This window comes from Epargyreus clarus, unplaced genomic scaffold (assembly GCF_041222505.1).
Source record: "Epargyreus clarus isolate Ecla_fem2 unplaced genomic scaffold, WU_Ecla_fem_2.2 ptg000023l, whole genome shotgun sequence".
Classification (NCBI taxonomy): Eukaryota; Metazoa; Arthropoda; class Insecta; order Lepidoptera; family Hesperiidae; genus Epargyreus; species Epargyreus clarus.
This window is the reverse complement of record NW_027332230.1, coordinates 3,129,523-3,150,494: the sequence shown is the minus strand read 5'-3', so window position 1 is coordinate 3,150,494 and position 20,972 is coordinate 3,129,523. Positions and strand designations below refer to the sequence as shown.

The following is a 20,972-nucleotide window of genomic DNA, read 5'->3' as shown; positions in this document are numbered from 1 at the left end:
GCCCAGGTGAGTTTGTATCACCACAACGTCTGGTGTATACGACGGAATGCGACCACACATACCGCCGTCCTTTCCGGGGTCGCTAGCCGGGTGGTTTGAGCTCCCACTCTTGCCGCCCGCAACCCCGAAAGCCCCTTTTAGTCGCCTCTTACGACAGGCAGGGGATACCGTAGCCCTATTCTGGTCCCGGAACTACAGGGAAAAACCTTTTGTTTATTCTAACGTCTAATCTACACAATCGTATAGGTCCCAATGACGCTCGAGTTTGTATTCATTTAGCATCGTGGGCTCCCCTACTATAAATCATTAAAATACAATGAGCAAGGTAACCATAACAAGTGTGCACCGTGAGTTGAAGGTCTTTGGATTATTTTAACTTAAGTATATATGTAGGTTCATTTGGTTTTAAAAGTAAAACAAATTAGACGCAAGAGCCAATGTATACTTTTGTGTACTATTTTTATCCGGCACTATTCTCGCGGCGTATAAATATTACTTCCTCAATAAACCTCTGAAGCACGGGCTTATAGTGAAATTTCAGGTATTTTCCAGAGCGGAGGGATATATTTAAGCGAGACACGTTTTTCTCGTGACGTTGTGAAAAAGAAAAGGGAACTATTTACTAGGAAAACAACTTTGTCTAAAGCTTAGTGTCGAGTTTATGCAGCAAATACATTCAGATCCAATTACGTTTGCAAGGATTTTTTTAAAATTGACTTGGTATCATATAATCCTTACTTCCTTACTAATATTATAAATCCGAAAGTAACTCCGTCTGTCTGTCTGTCTGTCTGTCTGTCTGGTTGTCTTTTCTTCACGCCTAAATCACTGAACCGATTTTAATGAAATTTTGTACAAGGATAGTCTGAGACCCGAGAACGGACATAGGATAGTTTTTATCCCGGAAATCCCACGGGAACTAGGGATGGCGATCTAAGATCGATTAATCGGGGAATCGATCTTTTGGACCAAAAAGTCGATTATTTTAATCGATATCCCTACTAATATTATAAATGCGAAAGTAACTCTGTCTGTATGTCTCTTTTTCACGCCTAAACCATTGAACCGATTTTAATGAAATTCTGTACAAAGATAGTCTGAGACCCTAGAATGGAAATAGGAAAGTTTTTATCCCAGAAAGCGATCTTAAATCTATTAATCAGAGAATCGATCTTTTTGACCGAAAAAAGTCTTTTTTTTTAATTGGTCTCCAGTAATGGATCCTACCTACGTTTGTGGGTCTTTTGGCATACTCTAAATAACCATGCGTTTAAAAATATCAATTCTTGCAATCGGAGACGGTTGTAACATTATATTTCTTAATATAGATTTATTGGGATTATATTAGGGGTGGCGGTTCTTTCCGAAAAAGATCGATTTTTGAATCGATTCGAATCGAAGTGCAAAAAATCGATTCACAAAAAAATCGAGGCCCTAAGAATAGATTCTGTCTTCGATCTTTTTTCGAGGATAGCGAAAAAAAAGGTTATCAGGATCAAACAAATTATGTAGCCGTCAGCAAATCCTTACTTCCTTACTAATCCTTACTAATATTATAAATGTGGAAGTAACTCTGTCTGTCTGTCTCTTCTTCACGGCTAAACCACTGAACCGATTTGCATGGAATTTTGTACAAAGATAGTCTGAGACCCGAGAAAGGACATAGGGTAGTTTTTATCCCGGAAATCCCACGGGAACTACGGATGGGATGGCGATCTGAGATCGATTAATCGGAGAATCGATCTTTTGAACCAAAAAATCGATTATTTTAATTGATCTCCAGTAATCGATCGATTCAGTGAATCGATCTTTCAACCCAGAAGAATTCATCGGAATTAGATTCGAATCGGAAACTATGCATTTGATCAAGTGATGATCTTTTGCAGTTGTTGTCCAAGAGCCCACGAAGGTTTGGGAGTTGGTAAGACCGACAGATGACACCACTGTCATTCCAATGAAGGTACGAATTTTCTGTTTTATGTATGTCATATTAAATCTTTAAAATGCGGGCGAAGCCGCGGGTACCACTAGTATTTAATAATAATATTTGTTTTGTTAAGATGTCACCATAAATGTGGGGTCGCGCTAATGTGGACGGCAACCTTTTTGGTATTACGGTTCGAACTCGGAAGTGGTTTCTTTAAATTTCAACAAAGTAAAAAAAAACGTCGTCCATTATAAATTAAAAAAATAATAATCTCTGATTTGTTTTACGGTGAAACGGTGGACAAGGAATGACAAGGACAGCTTATAAGAGCCGCGGGCCGGAGGTCGTCAATATCTGCGCTAATTTATGCTCTTGGCCCTATCTTTGAGAATGGATCGCCATAACCAGTAGTAACATAACGCTAACAGTCCTATTAGTGGCGTGCACTGATATTAAACTGCGAAAGGGCATCAGATTAAATCCTTGCCCAGCTGAATTTAAAAAAGGAATTTAGATATAGTATTTGAGTGCGTGTGCCTGTGTGTTGTGTGCATACTTGTCGATGTGCGTGCCTATTTTATCCTAGGATGGTTTGAAAGAAAAAACATGTGTACGTAGAAAAACGTATGTGGAATACAGGCCCATAAACACAATAACAAAACATATTAGGAGGATAAATACGATAAAGGTACACTGCGTATAAAAATGTATTTAATCATTATTATTTAGCCTTCAGATTATTGGGCAGTGAGGTGTGCTGATAAATTATCGATGAGGTGAGTTGGGATAGTAGATCCTTAGTTTATAGGTAACAATACATTATTGTGTAAAAGCATTGTCTTGTTACTGGCTGATTTGGAAAGGCTGACCTTCAGAGATAGTTTATAAGTACCTTTATATACTCGTATATAGAGTTGATTTAATATATAGCAGTGATAGACTGGTAGTAACGTATTTAATTATATAATAGGAATAAACTGGCATGAATTTTAGATTATCTTATAGGCTCTTATATATCTGGAGCTCAATTTCTAGGCATTTCTACTTTTTTGAAATTAAGTGCTAGTTAGAATAACGAGTAGTATTTACGATGACTTGTAAGTATTTTAATGGTCCTTAAATTATTTTAAAAGTACTCTACAAATATTTTAATGAAGTTAGACATATTGCTCATTTCAAAATTACAAGTCAGTCTTTTGTCAATTACAAGTCCGAAGGTAGTAGAACCCTTTCTGATTCGACTCCGGCGGCACCACCGCCACACCTATTTCTGCCTAATAACAGCAATGTTAGGCGTTGCTGTGTTCCGTTTTGAACGGTGTGGTAAGGGAGACATACTTTTCCGAGGCGTTCCAGCTTAGTCCTCAGGCGCATCTGTGGCCGACCTCAGGTAGGAATGTCTAATCCTATCTAGGCTTGATTACATATGTCCATGGGCGGCAGTAGCCACTTACCATCAGGTGGACTGCATGCTTGTCTGTTATTCCTATATTATAAAAAAACATAAAGGCAATACAATATTTACCATACTGTGCAAGGTAATGTTTTTTGAGCGTATGTATATTCTTCGTATGCCTTATTCTTTGTCACACCCTAAACAGTTTGACAAATTTTAACATATTGTAAGGTATCGTTGCATTTGTGTAAATGGGAGGGACATGAGCTACAACACTTCCCCATTCAGTTTTCAGCTAATTACATATTTCTTAATATATTCAGAGCGTTAAAAGATTTGCGCTCAAGAAAATAATACACTTTAAAAGTTACAAACATAAGTTTATTAATGCACTTGTTAACAAATCTGCACTCAATTACGTTAGCAAACGCATTAATGTGTTGGCGCAATTACATAACAATTGTATCGTCAGGTGTTTATGTAATCCGACAAGGACGCTGGCGAAGCGTATGGTGTGTGAGTAGAGGTCCCTGAATAATTTGTATATAAACACATTCAGCATTGCATGAGATCTCATGAATGTCGGCCACTGAGATTGTGTTTCGAGTCTGTAATAAGTTCATTGTAGCTATGTCCAGGAAGGGCTTATTAGTGTATCACGTTAATTTAGTAATGGACTACGTTGATATGGTATTATAAACCACTGCAACAATTACTGTTCTGTTATGGATGTATAGTTCTGTTATAGATATATCTCTTAATTTATGGTGATTAAGAACGTACGATCATAAGCGATTAAACTGGAAAAGCAGTCTGCCACACGGTTAGCCGCTTTACCAGTGTAACAGGGAAAAAATAATTTGTGTAAACTGACAACACATATAAACTTAACTATTTAACAAAAATGAACATTTGATGTGGAAATATGTATGTTAAAAATGTTTTTACGATTAACGAAAACGTCGAGTTTTTGTAATTTAGAAACATGGTTATCCTTATTCCTTAGGCATTTTTTAACTAAGTTAGTCGCCTCATACTTATATAATTCTGCTTTTTGGTTTTATTACACACTTTGTTCCATAAAACAAGCACGGTACAACTGACAAGCGCATTAATAAAAGTTTCCTGACTTCGCTGGACGCTGGCAAAACTCAAATATTATGCTTCATTCGCTTCATTTAGAATTCAGAGCGTGTTGTTGCCGTCCCAGTGTTATGTCACGTCGTATAATACATGGATAGCTTTCGGGCCATATTAGGATATTTTATATCTAAACTTTTGAACGTCTACAACCCTCTTTATTCGATTTATAAGGTTGCGACAGAGAACTTTATTACCACTATCAAGAGATAAAAGTTAAGGTCACTACGAATTATCTACGGACGGAATCTTTGGAGGGCGAAAACTTTGGAGTTTCAGTTGCCAGATGTTCGATAATAAGTAATTCTTGTACATATTGCAATATTTAGGAGTATTTATAGAAATTTCATGACTCCTTGAAAAGAAAAAAAATATTGTGTTAACGGTTCCCAAAATTGCATAATTAATACACTGACATTTGTTTATAATATAGGAATAGCAGACGAGGATACAGTCCACCTGATGGTAAGTGGCTACTGCCGCCTATGGACATCAGTAATCAACCCCAGATAAGATTAGATTCCTACTTAAGGTCACAGATGCGCCGCTTAGTACTAAGCAGGAACGCTTCGGAAAAGTATATTTCCCTTCAAACCAGAAAACGACGGTTAAAACTGTTATTATTAGGCAGAAATAGGTGAGGCGGTGGTACTACCGGAGTCAAACATAGGTCTACTACCTGCAAAATAATATATTAAGGAAATAACGAAAAGCTGAATTCATTTACACATTGTTCAGAATCCATGAAAAACAACCGTTGTCAGCCGTTGTCAGATTATATAAGCACCAGAGAATCCAAATGTTATGTAATTTCTCAATAACAATAAGCCCTTTTTTAAATGATTGACGGAAAGGAACATTGAATTAATTATAATATTATTTTTTTATTTAAGTAGAAAACGAAAATACAGTCTAGATGGTAAATAGGACCTCTACTCACTACTTCTAGTACTCAGATATTCTGTAAAGTGGATGTCATAGCTTTTAAATCCCAGGATAATTTTGTACAAAACTAAAGTACCTTTAGTGTACCAGAACCCGGAATAATCTCAATATTAGTAGCCACCGACAAAAACAAGCTCCAAGATACATTAGTCTTCATAAAAGTTACATTCGACATATATGATGGCGGAAGGAAGGAAAGCAACACAAATTGATAGACCTTACTTGATATACATAAACAATATTTTTTAAGGTTTCATCGTAAATTCATAACTCCTAATATTACAATTTTACAGAATTTCAACAAAATAATACGTTATCTACATGAATGTACATATATTGTTTTACATATGTACATGTTTTAAATAATATGGTTTCACAATAGAGCATGGGATGGAGTACACGTGTACATATTTCGTTTACACATAATATAATAATAACGTTATAAATAGTTAACCTTATGTCACCGTCTGGAACCAAATAGATATTTGAAGTTACTACGCCTACTTCTGCGCGAGAGCTCCGTACACATTTGGTTGGATAAGTATTATTGTTTGCGTAAAAAAGTAGAAGGCCCGAGTATAGGGAACAAAAATAGAACAATTAAGTACCAGTCCGCAGGCAATTCGTGACTTTTTTGGGTATATGTAAACAAATAAAACGTAATTACATGTTACAGTAAGCTACAGGGGATTAAGTCCATATTTACGTACATAATAACGAAAATTTTTAAAACGATGTACTGTCAAATGAATGTCACAAGAACAATGAAGTACCCATTCACAGGCTTTCGCTACTTTTCTTCGAACACTTAACAAATAAAACGTTACCTATTGTTAAAGTTCAAGGTCATGTTTATATAAGTAAATAACTAATAAACACTTGACTTACTGTCAAAGTCCTGTGAGCTGGAGGGAAGAATTAGAAGCGCGTGGAGGAAGAATGACAGCAGAACACGCGAGCACCCGTCCGCAGGCATTGCGCTACTCTTTTGCGTACATCGGACTGATTAAGGCGTTTACAAACCAATTGCTATTGTGTTAAGCATTCAGTGTTAATAGCATGACTTTCCACTTTCACCCAAACCTGAAACAAAGAACAATACAACATTAGAATAACGTTATGATTAAATAAGCATGAGGAACACATGATAAAACATATTTAGAAATAACATACATGATTATTAATTATTACATACACTTACAAAGTTAAATGAAAACATACATTTTAATGAATGACTAAGTTTATATTTGTGTTAATTAACTTTTTTTAAATGTTATCGCGTGCCTATAAACAACGCTTGTACATATATTCTGACGTCATAATAATATATGTATAACTAACTGACCCGGCAAACGTTGTGTTGCCATATAAATATAAAAAAATTAAGGGTGAACAACCCTTATCACTTAGGGGTATGAAAAATAGACAGTAGCCGATTCTCAGACCTACTGAATATGCATATAAAATTTGGTGAAAATCGGTAAAGCCGTTTCGGAGGAGTACGGTAACTAACATTGTGACAGGAGAATTTTGTATACGAGTATAAGATAATAAAATTGTTTAACATACAAAAGAGTACATTTTTCATAACTAAACAGTTACTAACCTATTTATAAAGGTAATTATGATGATATAAAATAAACTATTCGTTGAATTGCCCTTCAAAAAGTTCAATGATTATTCAATAGAACTTTTAATAAGGTTGAAGTATTCTATCAATATTAACAGAACGACAGGACAAACGCTTCGGATGTTGGTCCAAAATAATCGAAATTGTGATAGAATATATAATTAGGTAATCTCAATTTGATGGCAGAATCACGTCGTAGTAAATTTGAATAACTCTGCATTGCGAATTACTGAGAGTGATATTGAAAATATGCCAATATTCAAATAACGTACTCCCCACTAATTTAAATAATTTCGTCATGTCATTTAAGCCATTAGAATTATTTGGCAAAAGATTGTTCAATTCCGTATCATGATAATATAATATCATGATATAATGATAACCTGCTTGGAGTTTTACTACAGGATGGTACTTTTATCTACCAACAATTTAGATGAATCCAGCTACATCTCAATTATGATAATGTCCGTCAAGTCGTTTCGGCGGAAAGACGTGCCAAAGAATGAAATACACCTGAGTACATATACATACGCTCGAAAAACATAACGGTCCGTATTTGGCTAAAGAAACATAAAAGCTCTTCATTATTTGTTTTACTTTGATGTAGCGTTCGTGATACCGTCAAAAACTTGCAGAAACCGTCTATCATTTCATGTCATTTTACGGGGTTTACAACAGTGATAGCCTAGTGGCTAAGAAACTCGGCTTCTCGATCGAGGGGTCCGAGGTTCAAACCTCAGGCAAGCATCTCTGATTTTTCAAAGTTATGTGCGTATTAGAAATTAATTATCACTTGCTTAAACCGTGAACGAAAGCTTCGTGAGGAAGCCTGCATACTTGAGAGAATTATAGAAAAAAATCTCAAAGGTATGTGAAGTCTACCAATACGCACTTGGCCAGCGCGGTGGGCTTAGGCCTAATCATTCTCATTCTGAGAGGAGACCCGTGCCCAGCAGTGGGACAGTAGTGGGTTGATGATGATACGTGGTTTGCATATGAAATGATAGAATTCGAATTACTTGACTGAAATCGCTCTGCAACCTTCCTCAGTCACTTGCGCGGGAGAAGGCCAAATAACGAGCACAAAATGCACGGAAGCATACAATATCTACGAAGAAGGTGGAGAATAAAGAAAAAACATCGAGGGATAATAATTTTGCGAACCTAAACTTAATTTTACGTACATAAAAATATCACAATGTAAAGTCTACGTTTAAACAAACACTCAACATTTAATCCCACACGCAAAATACAGGTAAATATTAAACTTTTTTCCGAATCTAAATGGATTTCAAAGCCAATCTAGCGTATTTGATCCAATATATTTAGAGAACCTCCCTCCCAAAAGGCTAAATTGAAATATGTTTTCCCATCAGTTCACATAAGATTGATTAAGGGAAATAAATTGTTTCCACACCCGCACACGCTTATGAAGACGGTGATATAACAGAGTAATGAAAATATTGCTTGACGCGATAAAAAATTAGAGCACATTACGGGCTTGTTTGAACGCGAACGTGTATGCGATAAGCTATGAAATATTTGCTAGTTTTAACATATTTTGAAATCTTATATATAAAATTCTAATGTCACAATGTTAGTAACCGTACTCCTCCGAAACGGCTTTACCGATTTTCACCAAATTTTTTATACATATATTGAATAGGTCTGAGAGTCGGCTACTATCTATTTTTCATACCATTTAAGCATTTCATGCGTTTAAGTCCGAAAACCAATCTTTATACTAAATTAATTAAAGTATGTAATTAACTAAATTAATGGAATTTAAACCAACGAGAAGCCCTTCATCCTCATTAATAGCAATAAGCAAAATCTAGGTTGCGTTAAAATATTCTTAATGAGAACGAAAACAAACGATTTATTAAAATGATAGGAATTCATTATTTTGAAAATATTTTTAACAATTTTTTTATTTAACAAGCCTTTTAGCGAGACGTCAACCGAATCTTCTCTTGACTCGTTAAGTCTTAAACCATAATTATTTGACAGTGCCTAAAGGAAGAATGTAGTAATTTGATTACGACGAATTTTTAATAAAAATCATGTATTCGTCACACGATGTACATGAAACACGTGTTTCTTTGACGTAAGTTGGCAATGAATGTATAAATATATGTACGGGTACCTTTACTCGTTTACTTTACCGTTTTAGAGCTTAATACGGCTTACAGAAGCTTGATGTAGGCAACGATTTACGCGAAATTCCTTCAAATTCTGCCAGCATAACCCGTAAACTCTGAAGTACTCAATGCAGTAACCCGGATTTACAGTACCCCCATTTACTCTGTATGACACTTCAACATCCCTTCTCAAATAGAAACAACGGTGAAATGTATTTGACGGGTCCGACCGGCCCTTTTCACTTGCAATTCTTTCAGCAGTTACGGTACTCTAGATTTCATCTGATAAAACCCCTCGTGAGGGTCGTTCATTATCATAATGGCCAGTGAAATTCTGATCATAAATTTTAGATGTAGGTTTAAGGAATGTCTGAGGCCAATTAAGGAAAAATAAGTATGTGATTACGCCCGATAAACCGAATTATTACGAAACGACTTTATTTAACTTCTCTTTAGTGGCCTAAGTCTAGTAATTAAAATTTTAACTTTCAGTTGACCAATTGATCCGAAATTTTGCCCACAACTTTAGTTTTCGTGACAATATAAATATGTATATTGAGTATTACACTAAAATGATAGATTACGTATACGCTTTCATTATGGATATGAAACGAATGGGCTTAACTAGGAAAATATAACACACTTATTAATTGCATAATTCCTAAATAATTAATTCTTGAAAATAAGATTACATTTTTTTAATCGATGATTAAATACCCTACTATTATATTTTAATAACGGTTGTATTAATAATAACAAAGGTACTAAACTAGTTATTGCTCCGCAAGAGACGCTTTTGTTTATATTGTAGTAAGTCAATAACATATTGGGTTACTAACTTTAATGTAAGTATACGATGCAAAATAAAAACACAATCAAAAAGCTTCCAAGAAATTTCTCGCTAATTAGCAGGGGAGCGCACAAAAGGAGTAGTACCACGAAATTCTTTTAACCTGAAATAACTCCACGTGTAATTAATAGTTAACTAGGTAAATATAGCGGTGTGAAGTATTTTAAAATAATATGCGTTGTTGTAAAGCTAATATCAACATCATTAGTATTGTAATTATGAACTATAGGCTCTCGTCCTTGTCCCTGTAGTTCCGGGACTAGAATAGGGCTACGGTATCCTCTGCCTGTCGCAAGAGGCAACTAAAAGTGGGCTTCCGGGATTGTGGGCGGCAAGAGTGGGAGCTCGAACCGTCCAGTAACTACCCTGGGAAGGACGGCGGTATGTGTGGTGCCATACCGTCGTAATCATCAGATATTGTGGGAGGAGCGAACGCTCCCCCAGTGCAGAGCCCGATCCGGGCATCGCGCTTGGAGGACTCCAGTTGTGTTCCGTCGGAGATCCCGGAGTTCGCCAACAAGCGCCGAGGACGGCCAGCGGGGGGGTTTTAGTACGGTAAAAATCTCACATAACCCGGCGTCGCTCCCACGTTGTCGGGTACCTTTTGAAGGTTTCCTCTCGAAAAAAAAAAGATTTCGTCCCATTCATTTCTGTCACTTGTATCTTACGTTTTCACAAAGTCAACAGTGAAGCCTTCAGATAGATACCGGGTGAACCCTTCCGTACAGCTGTCTTTGAGCTGCAGTGCAAACAGATTATGGACCTGATATGATAAATGGACCATCGAGATAAGTTTGACTGACTTGCGCATTTTCCTCTTTCCTCCGCAAGGCAACTTTGCTAAGTACCCATTAAGCAATATTAAGTAAGTAGAAAGTTGTGGATGAGGGAATCCGTTGAAAGGATTCCGCTATTTAAGAAACTTTTGGATGTTACAAGTAAAAATGAGGAGAAGTTACATAAATAGATTAAATATTATTTGAGAACTTAACCTGAACGTATACTAAATTTTTTGTAGGTACATTAAAGTCGAGAACGTTTTTTTTTTTCCGACCACGCCAGAAGAAAGGTGATTCAGAAGAATTTTCGAGCAAACGTATATCCAATCTTTGGTAGTTTTAAGGTGAAAGGGTTTTAAATAATTTTAAAATGATACCTGAGAATAAAAACAGAGGGAACAGGAATTTTTGTCACCATAAGAGTATAAACAAATCATAACATACCTTCCATTACATGATATCATAATACTTTTATGTAGCTATTTTAACACAATTCACAAAACAAATAAAATATCACATTCATTCCTTTTTTTACCCGACTGCCAAGGAAGGGTTATGTTTTTCGCGCGTATCTTGTATGTTTGTCTTTCTTTATTTGATTCGATCTAACAAACGGCTGGATGCATTTCGACAGTTAAGGTGTCATTATATACGTCTCAATGACCCGAGTGTCCTTAGGTGTGTTAGAGTGTGTTAGAAAAAAATAAATAAAATGGCGGATTTTTGGCGCGAAATAGTAACACATTTAAAAAAAAAGCTAACCGAACCTATCGAATAGAGTATCATATGAAAGGAAATTAAACGGAGATTATAAAAACATATTTGTATATATATAAAACAGCAAGGTGACTGACTGACTGACTAACTAAATTACTTTTGCATTTTTTAGAAATCAAAGTGCAGCCAAAACCGCTCAACTTAGAGTTCTGAAATTTTGCACAAAGGTTTGCTATATAGCGTAAATAAGTACTAAGAAAGGCCTTTTGGAAATTCTACCCCTAAGAGGGTAAAATAGGGGAAAACAGTTGTTTGCTGCTACAAAATTTAGCATTTGGCTTTCTGGGTAGAAATAAGGATACACCTATTTATCCCCATCCGAAAAATTAACCCTGTAGAGGGTAAAATAAGGGTTAAAAGTTCATTTAAACAATCGTCAATTTTGAAGCAAACGCTATGAAATTTTGTATTTGGCTTGTTGGATAAAAATAATGAAATTCTACCCATTACGAGGTAAAATAATGACCGGAACTTTGAATTACTGAAGTTATATATTTTATGGAGCGTAAATGGTGGATTATTTTTGCGAAACACGTTTTAAAAAAAGTTAACCAAACCTATCGAGTAAGATATCAAAATAAAGGAACTTAAAAGAGATTACACATACATGATATAATATATACAATATATACATATATATATAACTCATCGAGATGACTGTCTGACTAAATGAGTAGTGTTGCTGTGATAACGATCAACGCAAAGGGAAACCGCTGAACTTTAGAGTGCTGGAATTTTACTCATAGGTTCTTTATATAGCGTAAATGAGCACTACGAGGATAAAATAGGATAATATTGTTTGAACGTCTTTTGCTTTTGAAGCAGATACCTATTATGAAACTTTGTATGTATTCGGCTTTCTAGATAAAAATAATAAAACGCCTATTTCACCATTTTTGGAAATTCTACTTTAGCTTTTATAGTGCAGTCGGGTTTTTGATTTTTTAATTAATTATTTCCTACACTCCTGCATTCATTCTTTACCTTTTACCTCAAAAACTACTGAACGGATTTTCATATAAATATAAATAAAGCAAGATTTAGGTACGTAATTCATTGAGGTTTTGTGTTCTTTAATGGAAGTACGATTTTTTATAATATAGGAGTAACAGACGAGCATGCAGTCCACTTGATGGTAAGTGGCTACTGCCGCCCATGGACATCTGTAATCAACCCCAGATAGGATTACGTATTCTTACCTGAGGTCAGCCAAAGATGCGCCGCAACCCCTGAGGACTAAGCTGGAACGCCTCGAAAAAGTCTGTCTCCCTTACCACATCCTTCAAAACGGAACACAGCAGCGCCTAACACTGCTGTTATTAGGTAGAAATAAGTGTGGCGGAGGTGCCGCCGGAGTCGAACCACAAAGGGTTCTACCACCTTCACGATGACAATTGTTGAAAATTTTTTTTACCAAGCTTTTATTACCCTTTGGGTACGGAGCCCTAAAAAACAATCATTTCATGTAGATAAAATTTTCTTTTCTTAGCGTGTAACTTAGATGTGTAGAGTAGAAGATATGAGCTTATTTTAGCTAACTACTCAGCACTCAACTCATTTAGTTAAATCTATGAGTGGAGGTGCGCGCGGAAAATTTATTTTCAGTGGATTTAGCAGAAACTGTTATGAAACATTGCATATATTGTAAATGCTAAGTAAACATCATTTATGTATTGTTATGGAATATTACAATTTTTAGATGGTTTAAAATTCATTTAGCATATTCTGAAACAAAAAATAACTCTAAAAATACATAACTTTATTTCTTTTCTAACCTGATTTTATGTCTCCGCCTTGAGTTTTAGTGCAATTTTGTAGGTGCAGAAAGATCTTTTAACATTTATGCGTAATGCATTAGTGTACACTAAACATATTATTATGACGTTGTACGAGACAGTTTTACTGCAAAGAGATTTCCTCACGTTTGTAACCCTACTCAGTCAATGTCATCTCGACACCTCTCTAAGCCGAAGTAACGAGTAAGGGCGCTAAGCACTAACTCTGTAGCACCTAAAGAATTAGAGCAAGAATTGATAGTAGTGTCAAGACACGGTTAAGCTCTTTTACCTGTTTTAGTTAAAAAATAAAATGAGTATTTTGTTTTCAGGTCAAAGAATGTACTTTATAAAGGTATTATAAAGTACTATATGAAGTATTATATGAAGGTAGAATTCGACCTCAACACTACCACGATACCACTACCAGACCTGTTTCTACCTAATAACAGCAATATGCGCGTGCTTTCCGATTTGAAAGAAAGAAGATAATTTATTCGGCAAAAAATATACAATAAACACAAATAGAAAATTGCACACAAAAAATATATTACATTTTTTTCTGACCGAAAAGGTCTCCACTCAGCTTTAATATTTCAGGTAAGCTTAGTCACCAGAAACGCTGGTATTCTGTGGAGTCTGTAAAACACTGTGTGCGCGCGAGTGATACGTGTATCCGTATGTCTGTGTGTGAGTGTGGACATATGTGTGGGAGAATGAGTGTGAATATGAATGAAACAGTCGAAAGCAAGGCAAGTGTATTATTGAATAGAATTTAAGGTACAGTAGGTAAGCTAATGTAAAAAGTTGACATTTATAACTAAATTTGTAAATTTGTAATATGTAGGTATTTTTCTCAGTTTATTGTATATTCTTATAGTCAAATAGGTAGTTTTTGTTCAAGAATTAAATAAACTTAAAGGGCGTGGTAATGATAAGATATACTTATCCGAAGTGATTTTAGTCCTCCGTAGTAGCAACGTATCTTTAGCCGACTTCCGATAGAACTCTAATCTAATTTGGGATTGTTTCAGTACCCTTACAGTTTTCAAAACATCCCACAATTTTACGTTACGTTTACTCAATCCATTACTCTGTTCCGTTTGCTTAGTAGACTGAGTAAACGTAACAAGCAAGTGCTCAAGTCTGTTTGTCTACCTCACATGTTCGCAAAAAACAGACAAAACATAAAGTGCCATTTTGTCAATTTAGACATTTAATGTTACGTTACTGACACTATAGTTCTGATACAATCCGCTAGGGGCGCTGATTGGAATTTGTATGGGCAAATACGTAAACAAATACCAAAACAGTCATATTTATCAAAACGTAAAAACTCATGGTAAGGATAGAAATGTCCATAGGCAGCTGTAGCCTAATCAGGTGTACTTTATGCTCGTTTGTACGTCTATATTATAAAAATATGATTCAAAATTTGTTTGTTTGTGCGCTAGTACAATCTGCGTTCCTAAACCACATATCAGATGTACCTACTAAAATTTTGCTCCGTTATTATTCACGTACACACCAAGATTTCTAAATGAGCTTAACAATTTTAACACAGGTAGCACGTAAGTCGTTTCACGCCGAGCCAAAGCTATTAGATCAAGAAGTATAGAATTTAGCACAGTTTTTTACGTATTTTTTTTAAGTTTTATCACCTTACAAGCCACGGTTGATTGGTTGTGCTACAGTGATAAATGTCCGCCCAATGGGATTACGCCGCGGTCTATTAATGGTTTTATTGCTGGATTAATAGAAAACCACTTACGCCCGTTATAAATACGTTACTGCTGTTATAATACTATTTTGCCTGCCAAAGGTCGAAATTTAACAATAAACATGCTAAAATTATCAAATGTCGAGTTTTGGTAAGCAAACATTGGATTTAACTAAGTTGGTAAGATGACTTAATAATAACGGATTACCCTCTTCTTAGTATAACCGAATCTTTTGTGAGAAAAATTACAAAATAAATTATACAAAATACTATTTAAGTATAATAGAGTCTAGTTATTAATGGGCTAAGTTGAAAGCGTAGGCGTAAATAAATAAAGCCTGTAGCTTAATTAGTCATGTAATCTTGACACGTTCCTAATACGATTTAATTAGGCGGAGTACTTAGGCGCACTAGTGGTGCAGAACCCGAGGCCCTTCATAAGATCTGAGATCTCTCACGTCGCGATAAGAACAAGACATAGTTAGGTGCGCTAGCTAAGTTCCCGCCATTTTTTTAAACATTTCGCATATGATCAAATGTTCGTGACCAGTCTTATTATTTGATTTGTTTTCTAATATGTGATATTTTCTTGTTTGAATAAATAAAAATATTTCGCACACTGATTGAACATTCCGGTTGTACCATATATCATTTCTATCATGATATCATCTCATTCCGTTTGAACTATACTTAGTTCAGTTGGGGAGGTACCGCCGCCACATTGGTCTGGGTGTAAATTGTATGTGTAATCTTTGTGTGTGTTGGTACCCGCAACACAAAGAATCCTTGTGTAAAGCTATGTCTGAAGAAATCATAAATTGAAAAGAAATAATGGGTAGAACCCATTTTTATATACAAAAATGGTAAATAGAAATCCCTGTTTTAATAAACGGAAAGCCTTGTACGTAATATTTAATTAATTTAAAAGTTTTCGATCATACATTTATAGCAATATCAATTTAAAGAATATGGCTTCGGCAGGCAGCCGAAAATTCACTGGAGTTTGCCTGATTTAAATAATGAAATTCTAGTTCACCGATTCAAGGTAGACGACAGCTAACGAAATTTCATATTTGAGTTTGACATGATAAACATATTATAATTCTGAAATCCCACACAAAATAATATCGTTACATACAGTAATTATTAAAAGTAATAGTAGACGAGGAATTTCTTGGGAACACAGCAATATTATCTACTGTAAATGATTCAACTGAGGGTCGGAGACACGGAATGATAGTCGGTTGGTACTTGCACAAAAGCGTGTATTCATAAAGACGGCGTAAAGCGGACTGGCGCGGCGAACGGGGGAACGAGCGAACGAAACTCGCGGCGCCGGAGACGTTGGTAAAGGCGCGAGCGAACCGATGCTATATAAGGCGGCGTTACAGTCTCCCCCTTTTGACCTAGTCAGGTGACCTCACGACAGGTCAAACACCAGTAAAACTTAGGCGACAGGGTTTTTACGAGGACGACCGCGCGGTCTTTTAGGACATACAGGCTCCGGCTGATCGTCCTGACGAGCATGGTATCGACGCAGATCCCTGGTGTGGTACTTCCCCAAAATTTCGTCAGGTCTACCACAACGAGACAAGATGTATGTAGTTGGACTAACCTTCTTAGTTATAACATACGGACCATCTTGCCGTGGGGCGAGTTTTGAACTGAACCCCTTACTAGTACTACTTAATATATGACCGCGTAACAAGACTAAGTCACCTGGAACATAACCCTCGGCGTTTTGACGAGTCTTGTCCTTAACGCGTTTCCTCTTATCTTGCTCATTCTCGATGCTTTCCTTAGCATCTGAGAGAATACCGGCTAGCTTGAGCAAATAAGGCGTGATCTGAGGGACATAATTCTCGGTCTCAACTATCGCTCGAAGGTCACTTTGAACAGAGATGGGCGAACGCAATTCCCTGGCAAAAGTAAGAAAGGCAGGAGTCTGCTTTGTTGCTTGGGTCAACGAAGTATTCAAAGCGAACCGGATAAACGGCAAAGCTTCGGCCCACTGTCGGTGCTCCTTCTCAACTAATATGGCGAGTTGGACTTTCAAATCCCTGTTCTTCCGTTCCACGGGATTAGCTTCTGGATGGTACAGAGGTATCAGATTTTGTTTGACTCCCAGAACAAACATAGCGTGCTGCATGACATCGGCTACAAATTGCACACCGTTGTCAGAAATCATACGCCTCGGAAGTCCAAACCTCATGAAGACTTCATTGACTAATGTTTTCGCACAGATCATGGCCGTGGCCTCGGTGAGGGCAAAGAGTTCCACCCACTTGCTTGTGGTGTCCTCGACTATCAGGATCCACCTCTCACCTAGAGGTCCTTTGGGTAAAGGCCCAAAGAGATCGACGGCGACAACTTCAAAACGCTGAGCCGGAACTGGTGTTTGGAGCAACCCAGCTGGTTTCACATTACTCGGCTTGTAGCGTTGACATTCTACACAAGTCTTGAGATATTCTGTTACATAACGACGCATCCCGGGAAAATAAAAACGTTCGGCAATGCGGTGAAGAGTTCTCTCTATACCGCCATGACCGGAAGTTGGAGAATCATGACATTCCAACATAACCTGTTTCCTAAGGCTTTCAGGAACGACGAGCTGCGGTTCTTCGGTGTCAGCCTCGATGTACCTGTACAACACTCCTCTAACAAGGTGGTATCCTCTTTCGGTCCACGTTTTAAGAGCTACTTCATCTTTTCCTTCCAGGTCTTTAAGGATCTTCGAAACTTCGGGGTCATCGAGCTGAGATTGACGGACGTTCGTCGCATCCCATCGAGGTACCTCTACGATAACTGTACATACTCCACAGGACTCGCGAGTATCCTCTTCGCAGGGCGGTCGACTCAGCGTATCCGCAATGACGTTGGCCTTTCCCGGTGTGTAATCGACTTGAAGATCGAAAGACTGGAGCTTCATGGCCCATCGTACCAATCTACCGGTTGGTGACTTCAGGGTAAGTAACCACTTGAGCGGTTGATGGTCGCTGGCAACACGAACTGGATGTCCATCAATATATCCTCGGAACTTCTCACAAGCCCATACGACGGCAAGAGCCTCCCGCTCGGTCGTTGAATAATTACGTTCTGCTGGCGTGAGAAGTCGGCTCGCGTACTCAATGGGTTTTTCTTCACGTGATGACTCCCCCTGGAGCAAAGCGGCGCCTAAGGCGTAATTGCTGGCATCAGTGCGGATAACAAACGGCAAACTATAATCCGGTTGGGCGAGTATTAGCGTTGAGGTGAGTAACCTTTTCAGTTCTGTAAACGCATTGACTTGTGCGTCACCCCAGATCCAAGACTGAGCCTTTTTAGTGAGCATCGTAAGAGGCTGTGCGACCTTCGAAAAATCTGGCACGAATTTCCGGAACCAAGAACAGGTCTGCAAGAAGCTCTTGAGATGCTTTACGGATGTAGGTTCTTTCATATCAGCTATGGCCTTGATCTTATCAGGATCAGGTGATACTCCTTGAGGCATTATGATGTGACCAAGATATTTCACACTCTCCCGAGCAAAAACACATTTATCCCGGTTGGCTCGGAGGTTGAAGACTCTAAGACGGTCAAATACAGCACGGAGATCCTCAAGGTGTTTCACGAAGCTGTCAGAAATTATAATAAGGTCATCGATATAACCTAAGACTGTGGTGTTTTTGAGAGAACAACCCGAACGAAATCGATCAACGAGGCGTTGAAACGTCGCGGGCGCATTTCGTAAGCCAAAGGGCATACGTTTGAAACGGTGAACCCCAAAAGGTGTGACGAAAGCGGTTTTATCCTGGTCGGCTTCTCGAACACACACCTGCCAGTACCCGGCGCGAAGGTCTATCGTGCTCATGTAACAACTCTTGCCGGTGTACTGCAGTAGGTCGTCGATGATCGGCAATGGATAGGAATCACTCTTGGTGACGGCATTAAGCTTTCGATAATCGACGCAGAAACGGTAAGTTCCGTCTTTCTTTGGAACGAGTAATGCTGGCGCAGCCCATGCAGACTCGCATTCTTCAATAATGTCTTGCTGTAACATCTTCTCGAGCTCGGCTTCCATAATAGCCCTCTTAGCTGGAGTGAGGCGATAAGGAGGAACTGCAATGGGAGGATGATCACCCGTTTCTATTCGGTGCTCAGCAAACGGTGTTGGACCTCCCCCTTCCTTAAAAACGTCTTCATACTCCTGAAGTACTTCAGCAAGTGTTGTACGCTCACCTGGTTCCAACATCGTACCCTCGTCTGCCCTCAGAAAATCCGCGGAAGCACACCCCATAAGACTGCGGAAAGACTCGCAGTGCAAGCGGTGAGTAACATGAGGTCGATCAGCCGTGAACCATGTATTACGATGCATGTTAATAGTAATGCGCGCTTTGCGCAAGAAATCGACGCCTAGAAGAGTTTCGTTGTTGACGGCGTGCGGAAAAATAACGAAGGTGGTAGGTATTACTACATCAGTTCGATCGAGCCCCACCTTTACATGTACTAGTTTGACATCCAGTGTTTGAACGACTCCGTCCGCGAGCTTCACTGACATGACACTATCGCGAAAAGGTAAATTTAGCCTTTGGAATAGTGCATAAAGTGAGGCTCCAGCAATGCAACGCTTGGCAGCCGTGTCAACTAAACCCGTACCGGTATTACCACAAATCTCGATATAAAGAATGGGACGGCCCTTACTAGAATCTGAAACACGCGATTCAGTCGGTCGCCCCGTCCGCAAAACCGTTCCGCTCATAGGCAAACATGCATAAGTAGGTACAACATCATTCTTAGATACATTATTACTATAACCGTTGAAAGGTAACTTGTCTTCCAGAGGCAAAAGTTCGCGAGTAGGTATGTTATCACACATTGAAGACTCAAAATCATTAGCCTTGGACGCTGTCGGCATGCGTTTGAGTTTCGACTCGGGCCGTGAAGACAAGTGTCCTTGAACCTTACACTTTTTCAAATTTCTTTTACACATTTTATCTTTTGTAACATTACGAACATAAACAGAATCATGATTTAAACGATTACAAATAGAAACATCACTCGAACATTTGCAACCCGAGTTAGAGTTCTGTAAAATATTAATGGACGCGAAAGAGTTACATTTTACGCAGTTAGAACGGATAACACCTATTCGACCGCAACCGTAACACGAAATTTGAGAACCGGACACTTCACTCTTACTTTTAATTTTCGGACACAAATCGCGCGAATGTCCCGATTTACGACAATAAACACAGAAAAGTTTACCTGCACTCGACGAAAATCTTACTACTTTAGTCGTGTCGTCACTCGTAGAAGTAGCGGTCAGCACCGGCGCGTTTGATGCGTTTCCCGCGCTTCTAACCGACGCGACGGCCGGGGGCGGCGGCACGCTCGCACAAAGGGCGGGCGACGGCGCGGCGGCGGTCAAAGTCGGCGGCGGCGCGCTACAAAGGGCTGGCGGCGGCACGCTTGTACTCAAAGCGGGCGCCGCAAAGCCTCGCGCGGCGAACGAAGGGAGCGTTTTCTTTTGATACACATGAAAACCGCGCAAAGTACCGACAGTACTTGGATACGCTGGCGCTTCATTGATGGTGTCCTCTATGTGTCTGGCTTTACTTATCAAATCTTCGATGCTGTGAACGGATTCTCTACTGACACGTTCACGAATTATGTTGTTGAGTAAACCGTAAACCATATCTAACTGTATTCTTTCTTCGATGGTATAGGGTAGTTTCGCCATCAGAGCACGGAGGCGAGTCACGAAGACCTCTGCACGTTCGGAGCGCTGGTCTGACGCGAAGATGTCCCTAAAAATCTTATGCGGAGGCCTAGGAGCTCCATACATTGAACGTAGGCGCTTGAGTGCGTCGTCCCACGATGCGATCGACGCTTTAACTCCCCTGAACCAAACAGCGG

The 20,972-nt window shown here is 38.4% G+C and overlaps 1 protein-coding gene across 7 annotated transcripts in view; it reads right to left on the bottom strand.

The window, feature by feature from the left end:
- LOC140751564 (kin of IRRE-like protein 1) overlaps nt 1-20,972 on the bottom strand; it is a 231,987-nt gene that overhangs the window by 178,901 nt on the left and 32,114 nt on the right. For all 7 annotated transcript variants that reach the window (XM_073085489.1, XM_073085490.1, XM_073085491.1 and 4 more), the window contains exon 2: nt 6,297-6,491. In XM_073085489.1, coding sequence (XP_072941590.1) covers nt 6,297-6,384 — 88 coding nt within the window. In that variant the 5' untranslated portion in view covers nt 6,385-6,491. The remainder of the gene's footprint in view (nt 1-6,296; nt 6,492-20,972) is intronic.